Raw genomic sequence first — 23,367 nt, 5'->3', positions numbered from 1 at the left:
GTCATTAATAAAATAAATAGTATGTATGTATTATTATTATTAATAAAATATAATATTAAACATGTAATAAAATTGTCAAATTCATATTTTTTCTATCTAAAACATCAAAAAATTTCTTATTTGATTCTCTATCACAATACCAATTTTTTGGGAAATGAATATAACATAATTGTTTGGGAATATATAAAGCCGCTTCAATTAATTCATCACCAATATTAATTTTATCAATAGAAGCTGATAACATTAAATCCAAGAATTGAAGATTTTTAAAAGTTTTAAAAAGTATTGGTAAAGTTGGTATAAAAATTTCTATAGGTTGAAAAGCAAGACTTAAACTATATAAATTAATACATTTTTTAATAATTGAATCACGAAATATTATAGCATTTTCAGGATCTTTAACATTTCCTGAAATACAAAGTTTATCAAATCCTTGTGTATTATTAATTAATTGAGAAAATTGTAAAATATTAATATTCTTTACACGAATTTTTAAATCTCTTAAATCCGGAAATTTTCTTTTAACAAAATCTTCTAATCCTTGAATATCATCATGTTTTGAATCAAAATGTAATTTTTGTAAACCATTACATTTTGTAAATAAATTTAAAGGTAATAATTTTTTATATAATTGTAAATCAATTAAAGTTTCAATACCTTTAAAAGAATTTTGAATATTAATAATTTCAAAATTTCTAGGAGTATTATTTGAAACTTCTAAACGGAAACTACGTAAAGATATTTGTGAACTTATGAGTAGGGCTAAAGCATTATTATCCTCATAAATATCCAATACTTCCAAGTCTTCAATTAATTTACAACATTTTGACAATGCAATTAAAAATTCATAATTTGTATCACCTCTACATACAAATTTCCTAATTTGACAAAAGGCATTTTTCGCTTTAGGAAGGTTTCGCAATACCAGAGGGGAATAATCAACATGAGTAATTTGGTCAAACCGATCTAAAAATTGTAAGTAATCAAGCCTTTGAATTTTTTTCATAAATAAATTTCCAATCTTTTCAATAAGAAAATTAATTAATCTTGAATCATAATCATCCTTTTCAATATTTTTACATATAAATTTTTCAATACTATAACTAATATCATTAAAATTAATATTTCTAAGAAAAGCAGGATAATCAAAACATGGTTTTCTTTTCATCCAATCCATTAAAATTACTCCAGAACCAATTAAATAATTATGATCATTCTCTGAAAGACATGATATATAAGTTGAAATTAACATTTCAGATAATTCATCATCCTCCTCTTCTTCATAACATTCAAAAATATGTTTCCAAGGATCACTCCAAAGTAAAGGCATTGCAGCAGTACACCACGTTCGGTTTACAAAAATACAAGGATATAAAGTATAAGATGTATTAAGAATTTTTAATATTTCTACAAGACATTCTGTAGGTAATGCTGGTGACATTTTTCTTTTTTTTTTTTTCTCAAAAAAAAAAAATATATGAAAGCGTGTTAACAAGGTTTCAAGTGAGAGTCAGGATTTCTATTCTTTAAATAATTAATTACCGGAGAGATCCGCGATCTCTTTCTTCTTTAAAAGGAAAGTTAAATGGTCTATTCTAAATTACGCTTGTTTTATTTTTCCTTCCCCTCATTTACTTAAAAAAGGGAGGGATGAGATAATTTGATAAGCAAATCTATGGACAAGTACTAAACATGTTTATTCTAAGGTTGTAACTGACATAAATTATAATGCATATGATTTTTAAAAATAAAAAACAATAAAAAGTAATTTCCGAATATACAGTCAATAACATATGTGTCAAATTAAACGGCTTAGCGGCTTTCAATATAATAATATTAATTAAATAAATATATATATATATGTAGTTATAATTATAAAAAAAAAAACGTTCTTTTTACTTATATTGGGAATAGATAATGGGATTGACGAATATAATGTATTAGGAAAACTCACATATCTACCAACCTTTTTTCAGAAAAAATAAATTCACATGAAAAGCAAGCATACATATGTATAATATTATAAATTTCGCAGGGAAACAAATTATATACAATTACCGGGATAATATATATATATATAAAATTTTGAAAAATTTGAAATCAATAATTCAATTTGTATGAATTATATGTGCTTTAAGAAATATTATATTTAAAAGAAATTGTATCTAGAATAAAAAAAGAAGGGGAAGAAGAAAAAAAAAAACCGTTAAAATTTACTAACCGTTTTAGGAAGGCGAAATCGCTAAGAATTGTAACAAATAATTATTATAAATGAAAGTTTCCTCCCACGCATTATTGTTGTAAATAATGCATAACATGGCACATTAAATAAGGGTCACAAGCGTGTTTGCATAACGAAATTCATTTAAATTAATCATGTGCTAGTCAAAAAGAAACAACACCAACCATTAACCTTTTAGAACAGGGAAACAAATTTGCGCCAACATGACCATTCCGAATGATAGTAGTAGGAAATTCTGATTCTGTAAAACTACTGTGAAGAAAATGGCGAGAGATACATGACGTTTTACAGTTGCACAAAAATAAAAAAGAATGTGAATGGCTATTTCTTATAAATGAAATAAGGAAGTTATCCGTTTTAATTATGACATCTAATTTATTAAAAAATTGCTTGTGTCACGGAATCATAATTTATTAACAGTTTGATATTGTGTTAAATCGGTCAATTTTTTCTTTATTATATTGAAAGGGATCTATTAACATTTGGTAAGATCATCAGTTGATATGAGTTGAGTTGATATGATGAAAAAAAAATTTTTTTTCTGTAAAAAAAAAAAATATTACTTATCAATTCTCCAATTCGCGAATTTTTAAAACTATGAAAAATCAAATTTTACGTATGAAAACCAAATTGAGTGATTCGTCCTCGTGATGCTACGAACGTATCACGTATGCGAACATGTAATGTCGTAATGTAATGTAATAAATATAAATTATTCTTATACTTTTAAAAATTAAGTCTTTCCCGTATCTCTGACGTAGTCCAAAACCCAAATTTGACAATATCACGATTCTCGAACCCAACAATCCTATACCTCAGTGTTTCAAACTCAACTAAGTTAGGACATTCGAGAATTTGGATACATTCATGTTACTCACATGACTACGTGTACTTCCGACCACAAGTACATGGTAGATCGACCAGAATGATTGGGACCCGTAAATGCCCGCCACATAGATTACTTATTATGGAAAATGGCGTTATATCGCAAAGTTTTAAATAAATTTTATGATACACTGTGATTATTCTTACTTTTTTGTAAATTCTTTACGTTAATCAGTGAAACTGTAAAACTTTAACCAGCTTAAAGCAGGCTGCAGGTTTAGACGGCTGACAGATGGGGAAAATCCGTAAAAAAAAAGGGCACTGTATTGTGTCGCTTAAAACTATTAATAGTAAAGTGTAAGGATCAACCACAGCCTTCCATCCATTATTAGGACTGCAAAGAATGTGAGACCCGGGACTACCTTCTTACGATGGAAACCTGAATTTCGGATATAGAGTACATATATAGTTAGATAATAATAAAAAAAAGCTGAAACATTTTGTATTTATATAAAGTTAAAACAATTATTCGTGGAATTCCGTAAATTAACTAAGATTAGACTAGTAAAGTTCAAACATAATTTCATAGCTTACAGATTAGATTTGATAATCGACCAATAACAAGAGTTATAATAAGAAAAATATTGTGACATGTACATTGATTTTAATGTACACAGCACCCGAGCACCGTATTGGTGAGTCAGTAAAGCAGGGTTATATCAACGGTTTTATCTGATGGTTAAAATCAATTGATCTATATTCTTATTTATTTACTAAAAAAAATGCAACAAAAAAGTTATTTTTAAAAAATTTAATTTATCATTGTTCCTAAAAAGGATATCTTAGACCAAATAAATCTCTTAATTGAACCTAAATTCTGCAAGTTTCTTGTATATCATTAATCGTACCCTCAAATTACTTAAAATAAAATGATCTAAATTGTGTAATATTGTCATTAAAATAATGATAATAATATTATTATTATCATAAAACGCGTTTTTTGTTTATTTAGTTGGTAAATGAATGTTAATTGGAATGTTTCTGATATTTCTATAAAAACAAATTTTGTTATTTTGTTTCATTTTTACCTTTTATTTTTATTTTCATTTATTTATTCTTTTTTTTTTTTCTTTCTTTCTTTATTTCTTTTTTTTTACAGAAAATTCCGTACATTAATACAGCACATAATAAGAGAAGTACAACATGTCTCAATAACTTACTATTTTTTGACACTCGCATTAATTTCTAGTGTTATATTCACTTATTTAAGGTAATTACTAATCGATCGGAGAAACAAAGGATCTCTTTATAAATGGGCAAATATTATTACCTGATAATCCTGAAACGATTAAATTAATGAGTAACCTAATACAGTAGAAATGGTAAAAACAAAACCTTAATTTGCTATTATAATAAATTTTTTTTTTTTTTTAAAAAAAAAGAAAAAATAATCAATTCCGAATTTTAATATTGTCAATTAATGATTTTATTTTTAGAAAAAGAAAAAAAAATAGTACCCCTTTTTCAATAAATAAATAAATAAATAAAAAATATTATATATCTCTCATATTTCATAAATTGTTCTAACTTTTTGGGTTTTTTTTTCTTTTTTTTTAAAAAAAAAAATATTTAACGATGATTATAATATTAAATAATAAGTTTACCGCAGTAATATTGCTATTGATTTTCATCAACTTAATATTAGTAAAAGCGGAAATACGTCCGCTTGATGGACAATCAAATAATAAAGGTGATCCAAAAGCAGGTACACCACAGTCACAATTAACCAGAAATATTGGAAAAACTTCATGGCCGGATGCATCAGGAAATGCAATGGCTTCAACACCTGGGGAGTATACAATAGATGTACCAAAAGATACACTTTGTACGACTCCTTTACCAAAAGGACAACTCCCTCTTCCAAGGTGTGTTAGTGACTTAGTTAACGGATTGCAATCAAAATTAGAAAATGAGTACAATTTAAATGCTCTGGAAGCAAAAAAAGCAAAAAGAAAAACTTCTCATATGGTATGCTCATCATATAATTTATATCTGTCCAAGTATCGGATTTTCCTAATACTTTTCTTTCTTTTTTAAGGTAACGTTTTGGGGTCAATTTGCTAGTTTGGACATTGTAAATACTGTGTCTACTGGTGAAAATTTAGCCATATACATCCCTCCGGATGACTCAAATTTCAATTCACAATACTTTGTTGGTCCATCAAATCAGCCTTTGACAGACATTTCTTTACCATTTAATAGAACAATTGCCCCAATTAGAAATGGTATTAATCGAATTACATCTTTTCTTGATGGATCACTAATTTACGGTATTACTGATACCCAATTGGCAAGAGTTCGTGATAAAGAAAGTGGACTTGGAAAATTTAAATTAAATTATGTAGATAGTGATGATGGTAGATTTGGTTATCCATTAATTGATGGTGTAACTAATGAATATATTTTTGCTGTTAGTGAACATAAAGGAAAAAATGTATTTATAAATACAATTTTGCTTATTTTTATGAGGGAACATAATCGTAAATGTGATGAATTATACTTACAACATAAGAATCAATGGAATGATGAAGAATATTTTCAAGAAGCAAGAAGATGGGTCATTGCAATTATTCAAAGAATTACTTATCTTGAATATCTTAGTGTTTTATTAGGAACTCCTTTACCGACCTATAGTGGATATGACGCTTCATTAACACCGTCTATTGATTCATTCTTTGCAACTGTTACTTCTCGTTATGGTCATTCTGAATTGAGTGATACTTATGATATTGTGAATAAAGATGGTTATAAACTTGCAGAATTACCTCTTAATGCACTTCAAATACCTAATCTTATTGAAAATTATGGTGTTCCAACATTGATTCTTTCAATGGCCCTTCAAAGGTAGATAAAAAAAAAATTTTTTATAATTTCGCTGCGCCACATTCTCCTAGTTCTCATAAACTTTTTTTTTTTTAGGCAAGAAGAAATTGATATCTTTTTTGCTGATCAAATGAGAGCTTTTCGTCCAAAAGTAGCTGTTCAAGATATTGCAAGTCTTGATATTGTGAGAGGTCGTGATCGTGGAGTACCATTATATAACGATGCGAGAGAAGCATTTGATTTAGTTAGAGCATCTCGATTTAGTGATATTTCACAAGATCAAGAAGTTCAAAATCGTTTACAATCTACATACGGGAATGTGGATTTAGTCGAATCTTTTATAGGAGGTTTAGCTGAGCCCCATTTACAAGGATCACTTTTAGGTCCTCTCTTTCATGCAAGTGTTACTCAACAATGGACTTTAATTCGTAATTCGGATAGATTTTGGTTCGAAGGAACTGATGCGGGATTTACAACTGCAGAAATTGATGACATTCGTAATACAACTTTGTTATCAGTTATTCAAAGAAATACTCCATCATATATTAACTATCCAAAAAATCTATGGAGTGTTCAACCTATGGTAACTTTTAATGCAACAAATGAACCAGTTGATAAAAATGATTATCCTCCACAAAATGTTATTAAATTTAGTGAAGTTTATGAAGTTAGATGGGTCATTAAAGCAGATAAAATTAATCTAAAATTAACAATGTTGAGTAACAATTCATGGTTCGGAATAGGATTTAATCCATTAGACACTGGGATGTTTGATGCTGATATGACAATTATGTGGAATAAAAATGATTCAACAGTATACGTAAAAGATTATAAGTCTAATGGTTATAAAAAACCTGAAGTAGATGCAGAAAATCAATTCGTAACAATATTAAGTCAATCTACCTTAAATGGTGTTACTCAAGTTGAAATTTCACGTCCATTAAATGCTCCAAATAGACGTCCAATTCCTAATAGTATGATTACATTGATTTATGCTTGGAATCCAAATTCGATGGAATTTTCTTATCATGGAGGTAATCGTGGAGCAACAAAAGTAAACTTCTTTTCAGGTGAAACTTCCGCTGAAGTTTTAAAGTCGAATTCACTTACACAATTAATTCATGGTATTGCAATGTTTACAGTTTGGGGGTTAGTATTATTTAAATATATATTTAACAATACAAAGTATAAAAAGTATAAAGTTATTAATATAAATATGTATGTAATTCTATCAACTTTTTAGTATTCTATTCCCTGGTGAGTTTTTTTAAGTTATCACGTAAAATATTAGATATGCTTTTATGCATAATTTAACTTATATTTATTTATACCTTTTTTTTTAGCTTCAATATTTATTGTTCGATATTTGAAACATATCGATTCCTATATGTCTCAGCATCGTAACTTACAAATGCTCGGAGGCTTAATGGTAATTACTTTTGGGGCCGCAGCTATGGCAACTGTTCCTCAACATGGAAGGAATGCTCATGGAATGTAAGTAATATTTTAATTATTGAATTTGAGGTAGAGGGTGATTTTCATCGATGATCTTTTTTTTTTAGTTGCGGATTGCTGGTTTATTTTACTTTATTTATTCAAATTGGATTGGGTATTCTTGCCATATGGGGACTTGCAACTGTCGAATCAGCTAGTACAGGAATTGTTGTTGGGTTAAAACATCTCCATTTTTATTTAGGCGTTTCATTATTATTTCTTTCATGGTAAATATTTGAAGTTAAAAGAAAAAAAATTTTTACAAAATATTTATAATAATTTATAATTATAATAATTTTATAGGGTCCAAATTTATCTTGGATTAAGACAATATGGATCAGTACAAGCAGTATATGTTCTTTATTTGTGCTGGCTGGGTAAATATAATTAAATAATAATGTCATTATTTACATTTAATATTAATATATTTAAATAATATTATTATTGTAGCAATCTTGGTAATAATGATTGTGGTATCAGAATATGTTTATAAATATAAAAATATGCAATTCTTATGGCCGGTTAGAGAAACAGGAGATAAAAATAGACGACTTCATAATTGTATACCCGAAGATGTTTATGAACAATTACCAGCAATAAGTTGGAATGATTTTAATTTAAGAGTTATGGCAGGAGCACATTTAGTAGTAGCAGAAGGATTGGTGTTTGACATACATAAATGGATTAAAATACATCCAGGAGGTCAAAGAATATTAAGAAGAGTAATTGGTACTGACATAACAAATGATTTCTTCTTTGACCCTGCGGATCAAATAGTTATTAATAGAGCTTTTTCAGAAAATGAAAAATTGATGAAGCAAATGGAAGATGTTGAAACTAGTAATAAAAACATAAAGAAGAAAAAAACGAATCAAACAATACGTCCAAAAACGATAGCTAATGCTATTGACTTGATCAATAGTACAACATTTAAAAATTCAAGAGTAGCAATGCACCGTCATTCAAAATTTGCCACATCTAAATTGGCAACTATGGTAGTAGCAAGAATACCAGATATATCAGATGATTATAGTCAACAAAAGAAAGATGATATTGGTACGCTTACTAATAGTACTACATTAACTAATATGTCACAAGATAGTTCGCCTTACATATTTAGAAGATATATTTTGACAAATATCGAATTGGCCACAAGGCAAGATGCTGAAAATCGTGTTAAAAAATTAACATTTCAAGTTCTTCATCCAAAAGATAAATTACCAAGGTTCTTTCCTGGAGATTATATTGAAATTATGAGTTATGTTAATAAACATGTGGTAATTAGACCATATACCCCATTACAAGGACCTACTGATAAGACATTTACGGTCTTAGTTAAAGTTTACAATGATGGTGCCATGTCTCAACATTTGGTGAGTTAAATTTATATTAATCTGTATTTATTAAAGCAGTTTAAAAACTTAACTTTTATATGCGCACTATTTATAGGATAAACAATTGAGGAATTTTGAAATAGCGGTTAGAGGGCCATTTGATATAGCTGAAAGAATGAGTATACAATCATCATTATCGCCAACAAACGTGTTTCCAACTTCACCAACGATTGGGCCAACTAGTCCAAATTTAGTACGTAGAGGAACAACAACATTAATGAGACAAAATAGTGTAAATAATGTTGTTATTAACCCACATCATAGTTATCACACAAGTAATTTCGGTTTAGACAGCGTTTTCGGTGATGAAAGTCGTTCCTTATATGGTACTATTAGTAATAGTGGTGCTGGACAATCTAGAATATTATTAAATCCTGCTAGAGGAGATCAATGTTGGGATACTTTGTTCATGGTTTGTGGTGGTACAGGTTTAACTCCTATGTTACAACTGGTAAGTTAATTATTTAAATTAACGATTTCTTGAAATTATTTCTGACTCTCAAAATGAATTTTTTTTTTTTATAGATTCAGTATCATTTTGATAATGCAGATAATTTCAAATCAAATTTCAAATTACATTTACTCTGCGCAAATACACAAATAGCAGACATAATTTCAATGAAATACTTAGATTTCCTTGCATCAACATCGGATGGTAAACTTACAGTAACTCATATTTTAACAAAACCTCCACCAATATGGAGAGGATTAACCGGCCATATTGATGATGATATACTTTTTAACTGGATTTCAAAAAATTATCAAGTACCACCTCCAGCAATACCACCAAGAATCAACGTACCTATAACACAACCTACTAATAATTATCAAGTACAAAATCTATCACAAAATTCATTGCAAGATCCATCATTACAGCCTCAAATGTTATTAACAACATCATATAGCCCACCACCAATTGTAAATAATTACCCTACTGCACCAACACCTCCACCTATAGATGATAATTATAATTGGCAAATGAGAAGAGATACTTTGCCTTTTGCATTTAGTTCTAATGAAATGAGCATTTTATCCGAAAGACAAGAATTTATGAGAATGTTAAGTCAAGATACTACTCAAGCTTGTAAAGTTATTGTTTGTGGTCCTTATGGTATGATGGATGCAGTTAGAAGATCTTTAGAGAGAATTGGTTTTCCTGTTGATACAAAAGTTTTATTCATTCAGTAAAATTAGTAATTAGATCAGATCATTAATAGAAATAATTTGTATATTATATTATATTAATTTACTTTTTTTTTACTTTTTTATACATAAAAAAAAAACAATAGATAGATTTTATTACAAGTAAAAAAAAAATATTATTATAAAAACCTTTCAGTTTATTTGTAAAAATAATAATCTAATAAATAATCTTTTTGCTTATAATCTTCACAAATAGTTAAAAATATTGAAGAGTTATAAGCAAAATTTTTATGAGCATGAAAAGATATTGGTTTTAGTCTTAATAATTCTCTTTTCTCCATAAAATTTTTAAAATAATCCACTAATGTTAATTTCCAGCCATTTTCTAAATATAATCTGGATAAATTATTTGAAGAAATATTTATCATCTCTTTTAAAAGATTATCAAATTGACACATTTTTTGTTCAACATCTTGCATTACTGGATAAAGATGTAAAATTTTTAAATTAATGCATTTTTTTAATAATTGAGACAATTCAAGTACATTACTTTCACTAATTACTCCTTTAAATATAGTTAAACTTGGACAATTATTACTTATAGAATTGATATATAATCCAATATCACATGGATCTTCAACTTTTGAAGTAGTAGTGATGATAAATTGTTCTAAATCACAAGAAGAATTATTAATAAATTGTGTAATAATATCATAATAAATCTTATTACTATTGATAATCAATTTCTTTAGATTTTTCAATGATGAATTTGCCATATATTCCCAAAATTTTATAGAATATTTGTTATTATAAATTATAATTAATTCTGTTAAACTATCAAAACCTTTCAAAACAATGAATATACTAGGTGAATCCTTAATAGTAAGTTTAATAATCGATTTTTTTTTAAAAATTTCAATTATAGTATTATTAGTAATTGGATCATTAATAGATCTAATTATACCAGCTTCTATTGTTAATTCTTTTAAATTATTTTGCACGGTAATAAAATTTCTTAATTCTTCAGAACATAGATTATGATTTACAATTTCTAAATGATCAAGATTATTTGAGATTTCTGATAATGTTGATAAATATATTGGAAGCATATGAGATCCAATTTGCAAATATCGTAAATTAGAGATACAATTCTTTGCTATTGGTTCTCTTTTAATAATTTCCATTATAAAAGAAAAATTAAAATCCAATACGTAAAGTGTATCTATTTTTTGTGAATGAATAAGAAAGAATTTAAGTAATTCATACATTAAATTCTTTTTATTCCTTTTGAAATTCTGTATTTGTTCATTTCCTTTTATATTATTATTATCAATCAATGAAAAATTCTTGATGACTTTCCTTTTACGTTGCTTAAATTGATTTGATTGATGATGAATCCAAATTTTAATATCATTTTCCAATTCATGTAAAACTATACTTTGTAAGAATTTCGAATATTCAAATATTGGTTTTTTTAGAAAAGAATGTTGAATAATTTCAATTTGTAATAATTTTCGTTGAGATTCTTCTGGTAATGTTAAAATAAATGTGTTGATTATAGTAAAAGATTTTTTTAATGATCCTACTCTTCGATATTCCCATGGATCTCTCCAAAAAACCGGAATTGAAATTTGACACCATTTTCTATTAACAAGAACGCATGAGTGTAATGCTTTTAAATCATTACTTAAATATTCGAATATATTTTGTAAACAATCATCAACTAATTTTGGAAATTCACTCATCTTTGGGCAAATAATTTTTTGAAAATAAGAATCAGCAATGAAAATCAAATAGTAATAATCATCCGAACCAATCAGCAACTCTTAGTGTAACGTTTATATATTCTATATATTGTTTGGAGCGAAGCATAAGGGTTTAGAAATTTTGTAGTCATCGGGCGTTTCTATGTTAGCTACGTTATCGTCAGCCAATAAAAATCATATATCTCTACAAGTTTAGATAACAAAACATTTTATTGTCGTTTAAAACAGATAACACATTAAAATAAATAAATCTTAAATATACTATGTTAATACAATATTTTTACCATTTTTTGTCATATGATTACCCATCATATTGGAAATTAATAATTGAATTCTAATAGGAAAAGTAGCTATAGTAAAAGTAATTATATTTTGAAAATAAGGCCAACCAATATGAAATACATTATAAGATAATTGGTATTTAATGATTTTTGCTAAATTGTCAGCACTTTCATAACGATTAGGAGTATGAGGAAATGGTTGATCTGGGTGTGCCGTCATATTAGTTTCAATTAATCCTGGTACTATAAGTGAGATATGAACATTATATGGTTTAGCAATATAAAAAAGATCACGTGCAAATGTATTTAATGCAGATTTCATAGAATTATAGAATGCTGTTGTTGGTGGGCTAAACCATCCCGCAATTGAAGTTGTAACTATAAAAGCAAAGAAGACAAAAGCGCATAATTTAGCATTTAAGAATAATTGAAATATGAAAAGATAAAAAGAAGAAACAAGGTACTTACTTGCGATTTGACCACGTTTTCTTTCTTTCATTCGTTTATAAACAGTCATTACACTTGCAATGTTTCCAATATAATTGACATCAATATAAGGTTTATATGCATCTTCCCATTTAACTTTACCAAAATTATCTCTCGTAGCAGCTAATTGACCTACAATTATATACGAATTTTAGTTGTGACGTTCAATTTACTGACCACGAGAAGTTTTTATGACTTACCGGCATTAGCGAATAATAAATCGATTGGATATTTGTCATCAAAATCTTCCAATGCTTTATTTAAACTTTCAATATTTGAAATATCAATTTTCAAGATTTCACATTTTGCACCTTTTTCTATACATTGTTCCGCTACTTTACTTAACTTATCTATTAAAAAAATTAGAAAATATTTTAATTTATGTAATTAGTGTCGACTTAAGTTTGAATCTAACCATAACGAACCTTCACTACGTGCAAGAAGACCTAAAATAACTCCAGGTTTAGCATATTCTCTTGCAATAGACGCACCTATTCCGGAGCTATAAAAACACAAAGCGAATTTTATGATTTATTATTTATTATAAATTCCATTGAATTTTTTTTTGTTTAAAATATACCTTGCGCCTGTGATTAAAATAATTTTTGGGTCTACGGATTTTTCTTTATTAAAGAATACATTTCCTAAATCTCGAATAAATAATATAATAGATATTGGAATTACAATAAATACATTTGCAAATAATATCGAAATTGCTTGAAATATTGTTTGAAAAATTGGTGGAATTGTATTAAAGTAATGATGAAGTAATAACATAATAATTGGAACCACTATTAACAACATTATTAAAAAATTTCCAACTATGAAATTTTTTTTTTCGTCGGTTCGTTTTAAAAGAAACGTCTGTTCGGGTAAATGGGGTAAATTCGGAAAGTTTAATTTTTGATAATCTTAAACGTTGGGTACACGAAAGTTTTCCTAAAAAATATCTGATCAACCTTCATAAAAGAAACTTGTTCTACTCATAAATTTACAAACATATAATAAATATTATTATCATTCAGATGGTATCCAAATTTTATGGTAAATTTGTCCGGAGTAGCGAAGGACAATTAATTTGAACCCTACAATTTCCTTCCTTCCATCGCTTACGTAACCTCACAAGACTACCTCTTTTTCCTTTTTTGATTATGTGTAACACTCAAAGTTCCAACTTTTGTATATACTTTTTGTGCTTATTGGCCATGGTGTAATTGCCAAAAATTGAAATTGTTACTTTTTTTTTGTAATACTGATAATTGCTAGAAGATGATTTGGCCACGTAGGTACTGTACATTATCATGCGACATTATATTAATAAACTCTTAGAAAGTAATAATAGCCTAATAGTAATTAATTATTATCCCAGCCAGTCAAACCTCTATAACTATATATATCTTCTTTAAATGCACCCTCTGGTTCGGTCCCAAGCTTATATGATCTCTAATTATTTTACTTCTATAAATGCACACCCTTTCTAAATGCACTATTTTGAAAATTATGCATATAGTCCCAAATTATGGAGGTCTGATTGTATTATTATTTAATTTTTTATATATGGAACTTTAAAACTTTGTGGAAAATTTATTTTTTACAAATAAAAGAATTTTCTATTTACAATTCTATTTTAAATATGACTTTATATCAAACTTCTAAATTTCAAATAAATTTGTATGTAAAAATAACTAGTAAATCTATATATAAAGGTGTAAATATACACTATTTAGACAAAAGTAGCAAATCTTATATCTTTGTTAATTACTCAAAATTGTATATACTAGTAATAACAATATCTGAAATTTTAATATGTAATAATATAAATTCCAAAGAATATATATTTAAATTTTATTAATATATTAATTAATTAGGAAATGGTCTATTTAAATTAATAAAATTTTAGTTAAATTTTTATATTTCTAATATTTATACAAAAAAAAAACAAAAATTTAAGCAATATTTTATTGTTTCAATAACTAATATTCTAAAAAAATAAAAATATAAAATTTATATTAATTAATTAATAAAATTTATAAGTTAATTAGAAAAGACATTAGATATATAATAGCATATTTATTAAATATAAGTAATATGATAGTTATATACAATAACTTTAAATAATATTAGAATAATAATTTGCAGATTTGCAATAATCTTAAATTAGAAAATAAAATGTTATTTTATAATTAATTTTAGAAATAAGGTACTTAATAAAAATTACTAATAATTTAAATCTACTATATATAAAAATAAGAGTGAATTTATTTACCGCACTCTACGTTACAAAGCATCCTTCTATTTTTGGGCATGGCTAAAGCAGAGCTAATATAGCTCAAAAAATTTTTCAGATTCCCCAATGTGGCACATTCGGTAAAATATTTACCTGTGGCGCCCAGCCAGTTCAACATTAAACCATGGTTAAGCCTTTGAGAGGTCCTTTCAGAAATGCTGATGAGCATCATATAAGCCATACAGCTGCGATGGACTGGTCCCGCCACGTTACAATGACACTGTTGCGATACTGTAGGTAATATTTTTCCACTATGTGCCATTGGGAGAATCTGGTACAAAATTTTCTGAGTCACTGCAGCTCTGTTTCGCTTTAGCCGTATCCTTTTTTGTAAATTATTTATGTCGATCTTTAGTTTATACATTGCACCCTTTTTAAAATGGCAAATGATAAATATAAAAATATATATAAATTTGTAATGCAAGATGCAATAAATACTATACTTCTCAGCATAATTGATTTAATTATGACATTATACCGGACGTACTATACCATAATAATTACAGTTGCGATTTTAAAAATGCCAATATGCCGTAATTAAATAAACCTGTCAAATTAATTACAGCAGTAAAATTAAATTTTATAATAATTAAAATGGAAAGTAGATCAGTTAATCAGTATGTGATTTAACACATAATTATGTTAAATAATCATATGTTATATTTCTTAATTTTTTTGAAAAATCCAGTTCTTTATTTTAAAAATGCCAAATTTAAAATATTTTCTAATACGCGTACCAATTAAATATAAAATAATATTTTTTTACATCCTTTTATATACTAATTATAATGTCTACTCAAGAAACAAGTGGCGAAAATTCAAGTGGCACACCATCAAATACAAATAAAAAAAAAGGAAAATCAGGAAGAAAAAGAGGACCTATTTGGGCTCATTTTAATGATTTTGGTGCTAAAAAGAAGGTCATGTTGGTTGTAAATGCAAATATTGTAGTTAGGCTGTGAGAAGAGCCAAGTTAAATGCAAGTACGATTAGCTTTAGCGAAATTGCTAAATGCAATGCAGCGTAGCTGCTATCTTTATTAACGTGGTAAAACTAATATATACGGTAGCAGATATATATCAGATATGTACCTGATATGTGTAGTATTAATGCTGAAAATCGGGTACCCGATATGTGTAAGATATGTGTAAATATATATATCATATATATATCGGGTCGATACGTATACGTATACGTAAACGATACGTGACGATATATATATATACACATATCTTACACATATCGGGTACCCGATTTTCAGCATTAATACTACACATATCAGGTACATATCTGATACATATCTGCTACCCGATATATTAGTTTTTGACCAGTGGTTTTTGACCAGTGAACTCTCTCCTGAATTTTTCAAAAACGAAAATTTCCGACGAAAATAATTTTTTTTATTATTTTTAAAAAAAATAATACAAGCTACTAATAAAATTTTATATTTTATATATTCCCAACTCAAAGCCCTCTACTATGTCTGGTAACTATGCCAAGAGAGGCCTGAAGTCATAACCCTAACAGTATAAAACTTCCCGTCGAACGAAAAAATAACAATAACTCGATAACTCAAGTCGATGGTGAAAACACTGTCCAGCAGAAACGTAATCGCACGATTACCGATAATTCTATGGAAGAAGACTACGTTGCCGATGACCAGACGGCTGACGTTGGAGTAGATGGATTTTCCTCTTCTCCTCAACAAAATATCTCTGGCGAAAATACTTTGACCTCCTCCCCGAAAAATCTGCTGCGCCAACTGCGCCCGGTCACGTCGCGTCTTCTGGAAACGTGGACGCGTCCACGTACGCACCTTTAAACAAAGACTTGCAATAACCCCCTGGACGCGTCGCCCGAATTTGGACACCAATACTGCTCGATTTGACGATCATGCTCAGATCCGTGGTGGCCCTCGCCATAACTTAGAGAAGATTTTCAGGCTGCGGCTGCACCGAATGCTGCCCCTGAATCTCTTAAGAAATTCTCTACCAACAAAGCCCTTATTGAGGCTGTTAATAACCTTTTTTAGAAACTTACGAGTCATTTACTGGAAAAGCACGTATGACTGGCTCTGGTGAAGCCAAACGCCTCGTTATCCACTTCCATACAGCTGAAGCACGCGATTTGTGCGTTGGATTCCACGAAAAATGCCTGAGATTCTTTGGAAACTGTCTTTCGTACAGCATGTGCCTTGGCCTGCCGTCCGATGAAGATCTCCGGGCTATCCAAGTTACCGATATCCCTTTCTTCATTAAAAAAGACAACCTCATGGCTTATTTTAAGAAATTTGGTAATATCACCTCTTGCCGCCTTTTCTCCAGGCCTAATGCCAAAGTTCAGCAAGCCCGCATTGTTTATGATCACGCCGATTCTATTGCTCGTTTTACCGACCAATGGGCTGTGTACTGTTTCTCCACCTGCCTCAGAATTACTCCACTACGTTCTTATACTGCGATCGTGCTGCGCGCCGTCAATACGTTGCCACCCTCACCCAACTTCCCCCAATGTTAAGGATATCAATTTGGCTCCCCTTACTCGTAGCCTTGGCGCTAAAGCTGTCAATGTGCCGCTTCTCTAAACTCTTACAAGCCCAAAAGATGGGCTTTGGCGTCACCTTCATCCCCAAGAAACCATGGATGCTGCTATGGAACAGACTGTCAGCTTCCAAGGCAAAGTGCTTTTCTGGTCTTCCCCAGATAATACTTAACAAACTTTGTCGGCGATGTGGCAAATTAGGCAGTTCAAATTTTTGCCCACTCAAACAAACCAGAGGTAGAAGTCGCACTCGCGACCCTGTTGCAAAACTCAAAGAACGATTTAATGTTAATCAACCTCATCGCTCCAATTCTAATACTGCCAATGCACGTTCTCGCTCTCGATCTCGCTCCAAATCTAAAGATCGATCTGTTTCCAATTCTGGACGAGCCAATAACGTTTCCCACAACCGCACTAATAATGCTCATAATCATAACATACCCCCTCCCAATACCTCTCAACGTGCCCGCCATAATAGCAAAGAACGATCGGTCTCCTTTTCTTCCTCCTCTCATTCTACAGCACGTCCTTTACCCCGACAAACTCCTAACTCTGCATTATCTCCTGATGATGCTAATAACATTTTAAACCTTTTGCGAGAATTACAATGTGAAGTTGCCAACTTTCACAAACGCATCTCCGCTCTTGAACTTGCTGACCAACGGATGACTCGTATTGAATCACACCTTGGCCTCGATCCACTTCCCGCGCCCAACGAACCTGAACCGGACCTCATGCAAGAAGATGCCCCTGTAACTCACGTTCCGCTTAATATTCAGTCTTCCGCTAAATCTTCACTGCCCCCCAAAAGCATTTTAACGCGACCTTCGCCTACATTCACTATTATTCCTGACACATCACTTCCTTCTTCTCACCTTTCTCCAAATGCTCCTCCTTTTACCCCTATCTCCTCCACGCAAGAAGAAATTAATGATCTCAAAAATAGTAGAGTCGTTATTGAAAGTAAATTGGACCAACTTACTGGTCATATCAAACAATTCATTAGCTCCATCACTAGTCGAAATAAGGCAAATCGGCTAAAAATCGGATATCCGATTTTAGGTCAAATTACGGCTGAAATATGTCCGATTTTTACAAAAAAAATATATTCCGATTGTTATCCGATTGACTGCCAATCAGATGTACTTCGGAACTTAAATCGGACATAAATCAGAACTAAATCATATTAAATTCGGACAGTCAATCAGATGTACTTCGAAACTTAAATCGGACATAAATCAGAACTAAATCATACTAAATTCAGAAAATTATTATATATAGAAAATTCGATTTAAATTTATTATCGTTATATATTAATTATCAGAAATATTTACGAATAATACATGAAAAAAAAAAATTTAAAATAAATGTAATCGATAGTCCCACTTCATTCAGCTAAATCATCACCGGCTCCACTTTTTTGACTATCGATTAACACCTCTTCCGTTTCTTCACCATAGTCTTCATCTTCGTCGAAACCACTTCTACTATCGATTTCCGTATCATATATAAAATCCTCTTGCTCGACATATGACCATTGTGGAGCATCTTCAGGGTGCATTCGGTCCGAAGTGTTGAACTTCATCATCATACTGGCGAGGTCGTTGTAATTTTGCCGTTTGAATATCTGCCGAATGTGAGTCGATGACGTTTCGAAGTAAATTTTTTAGCTAAAAAAGATAATATAATAAAATAAATACAAAATAAAGAAAGGAACAAGAGTGATATATCGAAGTATAAATATCGAAGTATAAATATCGAAGTATAAATATCGAAGTATAAATATCGAAGTATAATAAATATCGAAGTATAATAAATATCAAAGTATAATAAATATCGAAGTATAAACCTCTTGTGATCGCCAAGAATAATCATAGACGCATACGATCGTCTTATCTGGATTCTCTTCATCTGACTCACTGATTTCCGGTGAGTGGTAAGATCGATTTGCCAACATTTTTAATAATTGGCGTTTTTCATAACCAATTATTCTTTCGTCACTTTTCCTATAAAGATCCTTTGCAGCCTTAATTCGACGCAATTTTTTCTTAAATGATAAATATATAAGAAAATTAGCATAAATCATTAACATGATGATAAAGGAAAAAATTCGACAATTTTACATTTTGTACGCGACTGTTGTTGTGAACTCTGCGACTGTCCTCGTCGCTTTTTCCACTTTTTTTCAGTTGTGTTTGTGATCTTCGCGACTTATGGAGGGCGCTTAACCAGTTCGTCAATTGTGCTACTGAAGGTTTATAATTCGGAAATATCGCCCTTCGAAGTTCGGGGAATTAATCTACTGCGAATTTCAACATTTTTTGGACTATTAAACGTTTCGTTATCATCCAAATTGTCATTAGGTTTAATAGTTTTGAAGATCATTTTCATTTCAATCTTTAAATCGGAACAATTAGTATAAAAGTATAAAGACTGTACAATTCTGCCTAAAATTACAAAATTACAAACCCTCGCCTCCTTTTCACGTTGTTCTTCTTGTTCTTCTTTTGGTTGATTTTCGGCGTAGTGTACCGTCTTCTTTACTTTTTTTGACCCATCCGATTTGAACCGTTTTGCTAACCGTTCTTCTGGAACATCAATAAAATCAAGGCTTTCAGATGATGATCGTATCTGGTATTGTTCGAGTTTCGTTTTTAATTCGTTAACCTCTTCTTTCAAGTCGTCATTTTCAGAACCGAATTCTGCGTTAACACCAGCAAGAAATTCGTTATCTTCTCGTAAGCGAGCTATTTCAGTGGCAACGACAGCTGTATGTTTGGTTAATTCATTATTTCGTCGTTCTAACTGTAAACACTTCGCACGCAAATCGGATACTTCTTGAGATAACCTCCGATTCTCTATATAAAAATGTAAAATCAACAAAAAAAAAATACTAAATCTAACTGACGATATATACACGATACAGACCTGTTGATGCATCATCATCATCGCGGGTAGGTTCATTAGTTTGATATCTGACCGGAAGCCGAAGATTTTTATATCTCTCTTTTACACTTTGGACTCGTTCATGACTTGGCGCAGCAGATGGTGGTTGAGTATTGGACGAATCCGGAAGCCGAAGATTTTTATATCTCTCTTTTACACTTTGAGCTCGTTCATGACTTGGCGCAGCAGATGGTTGTTGAGTATTGGACGAATTTTTATTGATGTTAGTAGTTTGAGTTTGCTCATGAATTGGAGTGGCAGTCCCTTCAACAGCTTGTTGGATATTGGACGAACTTTTATTGATGTTAGTAGTTTGAGCTCGCTCATGAATTGGAGTGGCAGTTCCTTCAACAGCTTGTTGGATATTGGACGAACTTTTATTGATGTTAGTAATCGTTTTATTTCGATTATCACTAGCCAAACCTTTTTCAGTATTTTTATTTTTTCTATTTTGGATCATTATTTTTTTTGGTTGCGAATTTTGGCTCATTATTTTTTTATTTTTTTTTTTGGTTGCGAAGAGTATTAGACGTTAAAACTCTAAAAAGAAAAGGTGAGAAAAAATGAAGTTTTATTTAAAAAATTAAACTTTAAGAAACTTTCGCCATCATACTGATCGAATAGTCTATTTTATTATTAATATTATTAATCGAACGATTTGAACGCAAATCGACATCATGTAATATTTATAATTTAAGTGATAGTTGATGATTTTAATAAATTTAATATAATTTAAGTATTATATCGACAATTAAACTCTAAAAAGATTAAACTCTAAAAAGAAAAAGGTTGGTGAGAAAAAATGAAGTTGTTTAAAAAATTAAACTTTAAGAAACTTTCGCCATCATACTGATCGATCGAATAGTCTATTTTATTATCAATATTATTAATCGAATGATTTATATTTATAATTTAAGTGTAGATTGATGATTTTAATAAATTTAGTATTACATCGACGCAGTTGATGATTTTAATAAAATTTATTCTAATTTAAGTATTTTAAACGAATTATATTGATATTATTGATATATTATTAACAATTAACTTTATTTCGAAAAACGTTCACAAAAATGACGAGAAAAAGATCATTATCAAGTATACTCAATGAAGAATCAGATTCTAGACCTCATGCCATACCTTCATCACGTATACAAAGAACCAGATCAGTGTCAAATATAATTGACGAAGAATCTTCAAATCAATCTTATCCTACATCATCACGTATTGGAAGGTTAGTTGCATGTAATTGTTCTGAATGTAATGGACGATTAGTAGATCCTCGTACGAAAACTATCCATGAAATTAACCAAGATTCAGAGGATGATGATTCAGAAAGAACAGAAGTACATCTACCTGATGAAGCTGAATTGCCTAGTGACGAACCATACGAAAGTGCCTCAATATCAGATGAACCACGAATGAGAGAATCCGGAAGCTGATGAACCATACGAAAGTGCCTCAATATCAGATGAACCACGAATGAGAGAATCAGAAGCTGAATTGCCTAGTAGACAACGATCAAGAAAATATGTTCGACCGGTTATAATTGCTGAATTAGGAGATACAGTAGATGATAAATCTTCTGAATCTTCTGAATATACTACGGAGGAAGATGCAAATATCGATGATAGAAATGAATCATCCGATAATGAACCATCCAATGATGACGAATACCACGAAATTTTTGAAAATTATTCATGTCCACCTTTCGAACCATTTCAAGATTCTGATACTGAACAATCAATAAATAATCGGTTCTTATGGATATTATTATGGATCATGAGCTTCCGAACCAGGTTTAACTTACCAGAAACAGCTACAGAATCATTGATAAAATTCTTGAAGCTTGTTCTAACAGAAATCGGTAGTCCTGATTTTGACCCATTTCCTGACACTTTATATCAGCAAGAAAAAGCCCTTAATGCGAAGACCGGTTTCGTAGTTTTGTGGCGTGTTCCAAATGCCACAAATTATACAACAAACAGGAAATAAAAAGTTTTCTCCAAAATGAGCAACCTGCCATCATGAAGTGTTGCCATGTCGAATTTCCTAATTCGACAACTCGAAGATTAAGGTTGTGCCAAACACCTTTGGCACAGAAAACAACATTGTTAAATAACCAAATTTCAATCAAACCTGAATTATTATTTCCGTTTGTGAGTATTAAGCAGCAATTGGAAGCAATGTATCGTCAACCTAACTTTGAAAATTCTCTAAGGCATTGGATAAATCGTCCAACTTTCGATAATATCCTAACTGATATATACGATGGTGAAGTTTGGAAAACTTTTAAAGAAACGACAGATGAAAGTTCGAATAATTTTTTCCGATCTGATGTTGCTGATTCGCACCTCGGATTGATTTTGAATTTGGATTGGTTTCAACCCTTCGATGGCACAATCCACAGCACCGGAGTAATATACGCTGCAATCGGTAACCTTCCGAGGGATGTCAGATTCAAGCGCAATAATATCTTGATTCTTGGCTTATTACCCGGCCCAGATGAAGTAAGTTTACATAAGATTAACCACTATCTGGCGCTCAATCATTGATGAGTTGAAGTCACTTTGGGAAGGAGTGACATTAAATAAAACGTATGAATGTCAAGAAGGGAAAAGAATTCGCGCAGCTCTGATTCTTGTTTCATGCGACATACCGGCTGCAAGAAAAATTTGCGGACATATTTCCGCTTTGGTGTCGTGTCATAGATGCGAAAAGAAGGCGAATTATGAAAATCGGCAGCATAATTTCGCTGGGATAAATGAAATGGACGAATGGTTTACTTGCCGTGATTCGGCTCAACATCGTCAAGATGCTATAGGATGGAGACGCTGTAATTCGGACGCAGCAAGAAAGCGATTTGTAAAGCAAACTGGAGTTAGATGGTCCGAATTATTGCGTCTACCATATTTCGATCCAATTCAGTTCATTACAATCGACCCGATGCACTGCTTGTTTCTGGGCATCGCAAAATGGATTGTAAGAAGACTTTGGATCGAAAATGGCGTATTAACAACACATATTTTGAAAACAGTTCAGAAAAAAATGGATGAATTTAAAGTTCCAGCTGACTTGGGTCGAA

At 30.2% G+C, this 23,367-nt stretch overlaps 6 protein-coding genes across 7 annotated transcripts; 1 reads left to right on the top strand and 5 right to left on the bottom strand.

Annotated features, from left to right (window-relative positions):
- Window positions 1-55: 55 nt before the first annotated feature.
- On the bottom strand, window positions 56-1,441 carry OCT59_018244 (uncharacterized protein; the record flags this gene model as incomplete). The annotated part of the gene is made up of 1 exon (XM_025332331.2): window positions 56-1,441. One exon carries the CDS (start codon window positions 1,439-1,441, stop codon window positions 56-58), a length of 1,386 nt encoding a protein of 461 aa, XP_025173457.1.
- A 3,261-nt stretch (window positions 1,442-4,702) lies between these two features.
- On the top strand, window positions 4,703-10,026 carry OCT59_018243 (uncharacterized protein; the record flags this gene model as incomplete). The annotated part of the gene is made up of 10 exons (XM_025319594.2): window positions 4,703-5,095; window positions 5,166-5,971; window positions 6,047-7,099; window positions 7,194-7,207; window positions 7,294-7,444; window positions 7,513-7,671; window positions 7,748-7,821; window positions 7,895-8,817; window positions 8,894-9,289; window positions 9,364-10,026. The coding sequence occupies 10 exons, from the start codon at window positions 4,703-4,705 to the stop codon at window positions 10,024-10,026; spliced, it is 4,632 nt and encodes a 1,543-aa protein (XP_025173458.2).
- Window positions 10,027-10,178: 152 nt separating this feature from the next.
- Window positions 10,179-11,726, bottom strand: OCT59_018242 (uncharacterized protein; the record flags this gene model as incomplete). Of its 2 annotated transcripts, XM_066148641.1 has the most annotated exons (2): window positions 10,846-10,856; window positions 10,946-11,726. In XM_066148641.1, 2 exons carry the CDS (start codon window positions 11,724-11,726, stop codon window positions 10,846-10,848), a joined length of 792 nt encoding a protein of 263 aa, XP_066004550.1. The 2 variants fall into 2 exon arrangements, with proteins under 2 accessions (XP_025173459.1, XP_066004550.1); XM_025326992.1 differs by having other exon boundaries at window positions 10,179-11,726.
- A 206-nt stretch (window positions 11,727-11,932) lies between these two features.
- On the bottom strand, window positions 11,933-13,318 carry OCT59_018241 (uncharacterized protein; the record flags this gene model as incomplete). The annotated part of the gene is made up of 5 exons (XM_025326993.2): window positions 11,933-12,406; window positions 12,497-12,646; window positions 12,715-12,864; window positions 12,940-13,016; window positions 13,095-13,318. 5 exons carry the CDS (start codon window positions 13,316-13,318, stop codon window positions 12,009-12,011), a joined length of 999 nt encoding a protein of 332 aa, XP_025173460.1. The 3' UTR covers window positions 11,933-12,008.
- Window positions 13,319-18,726: 5,408 nt separating this feature from the next.
- OCT59_018240 (uncharacterized protein) lies at window positions 18,727-18,930 on the bottom strand (the record flags this gene model as incomplete). Its single annotated transcript, XM_066148640.1, has 1 exon — window positions 18,727-18,930. One exon carries the CDS (start codon window positions 18,928-18,930, stop codon window positions 18,727-18,729), a length of 204 nt encoding a protein of 67 aa, XP_066004549.1.
- A 665-nt stretch (window positions 18,931-19,595) lies between these two features.
- Window positions 19,596-20,745, bottom strand: OCT59_018239 (uncharacterized protein; the record flags this gene model as incomplete). The annotated part of the gene is made up of 3 exons (XM_066148639.1): window positions 19,596-19,736; window positions 19,809-20,197; window positions 20,268-20,745. The coding sequence occupies 3 exons, from the start codon at window positions 20,743-20,745 to the stop codon at window positions 19,596-19,598; spliced, it is 1,008 nt and encodes a 335-aa protein (XP_066004548.1).
- Window positions 20,746-23,367: the final 2,622 nt, after the last annotated feature.

Source organism: Rhizophagus irregularis, chromosome 27 (assembly GCF_026210795.1).
Source record: "Rhizophagus irregularis chromosome 27, complete sequence".
NCBI lineage: Eukaryota > Fungi > Glomeromycota > Glomeromycetes > Glomerales > Glomeraceae > Rhizophagus > Rhizophagus irregularis.
Note: the sequence above shows the minus strand (reverse complement) of the source record. Positions and strands in the feature narration are given on the sequence as shown.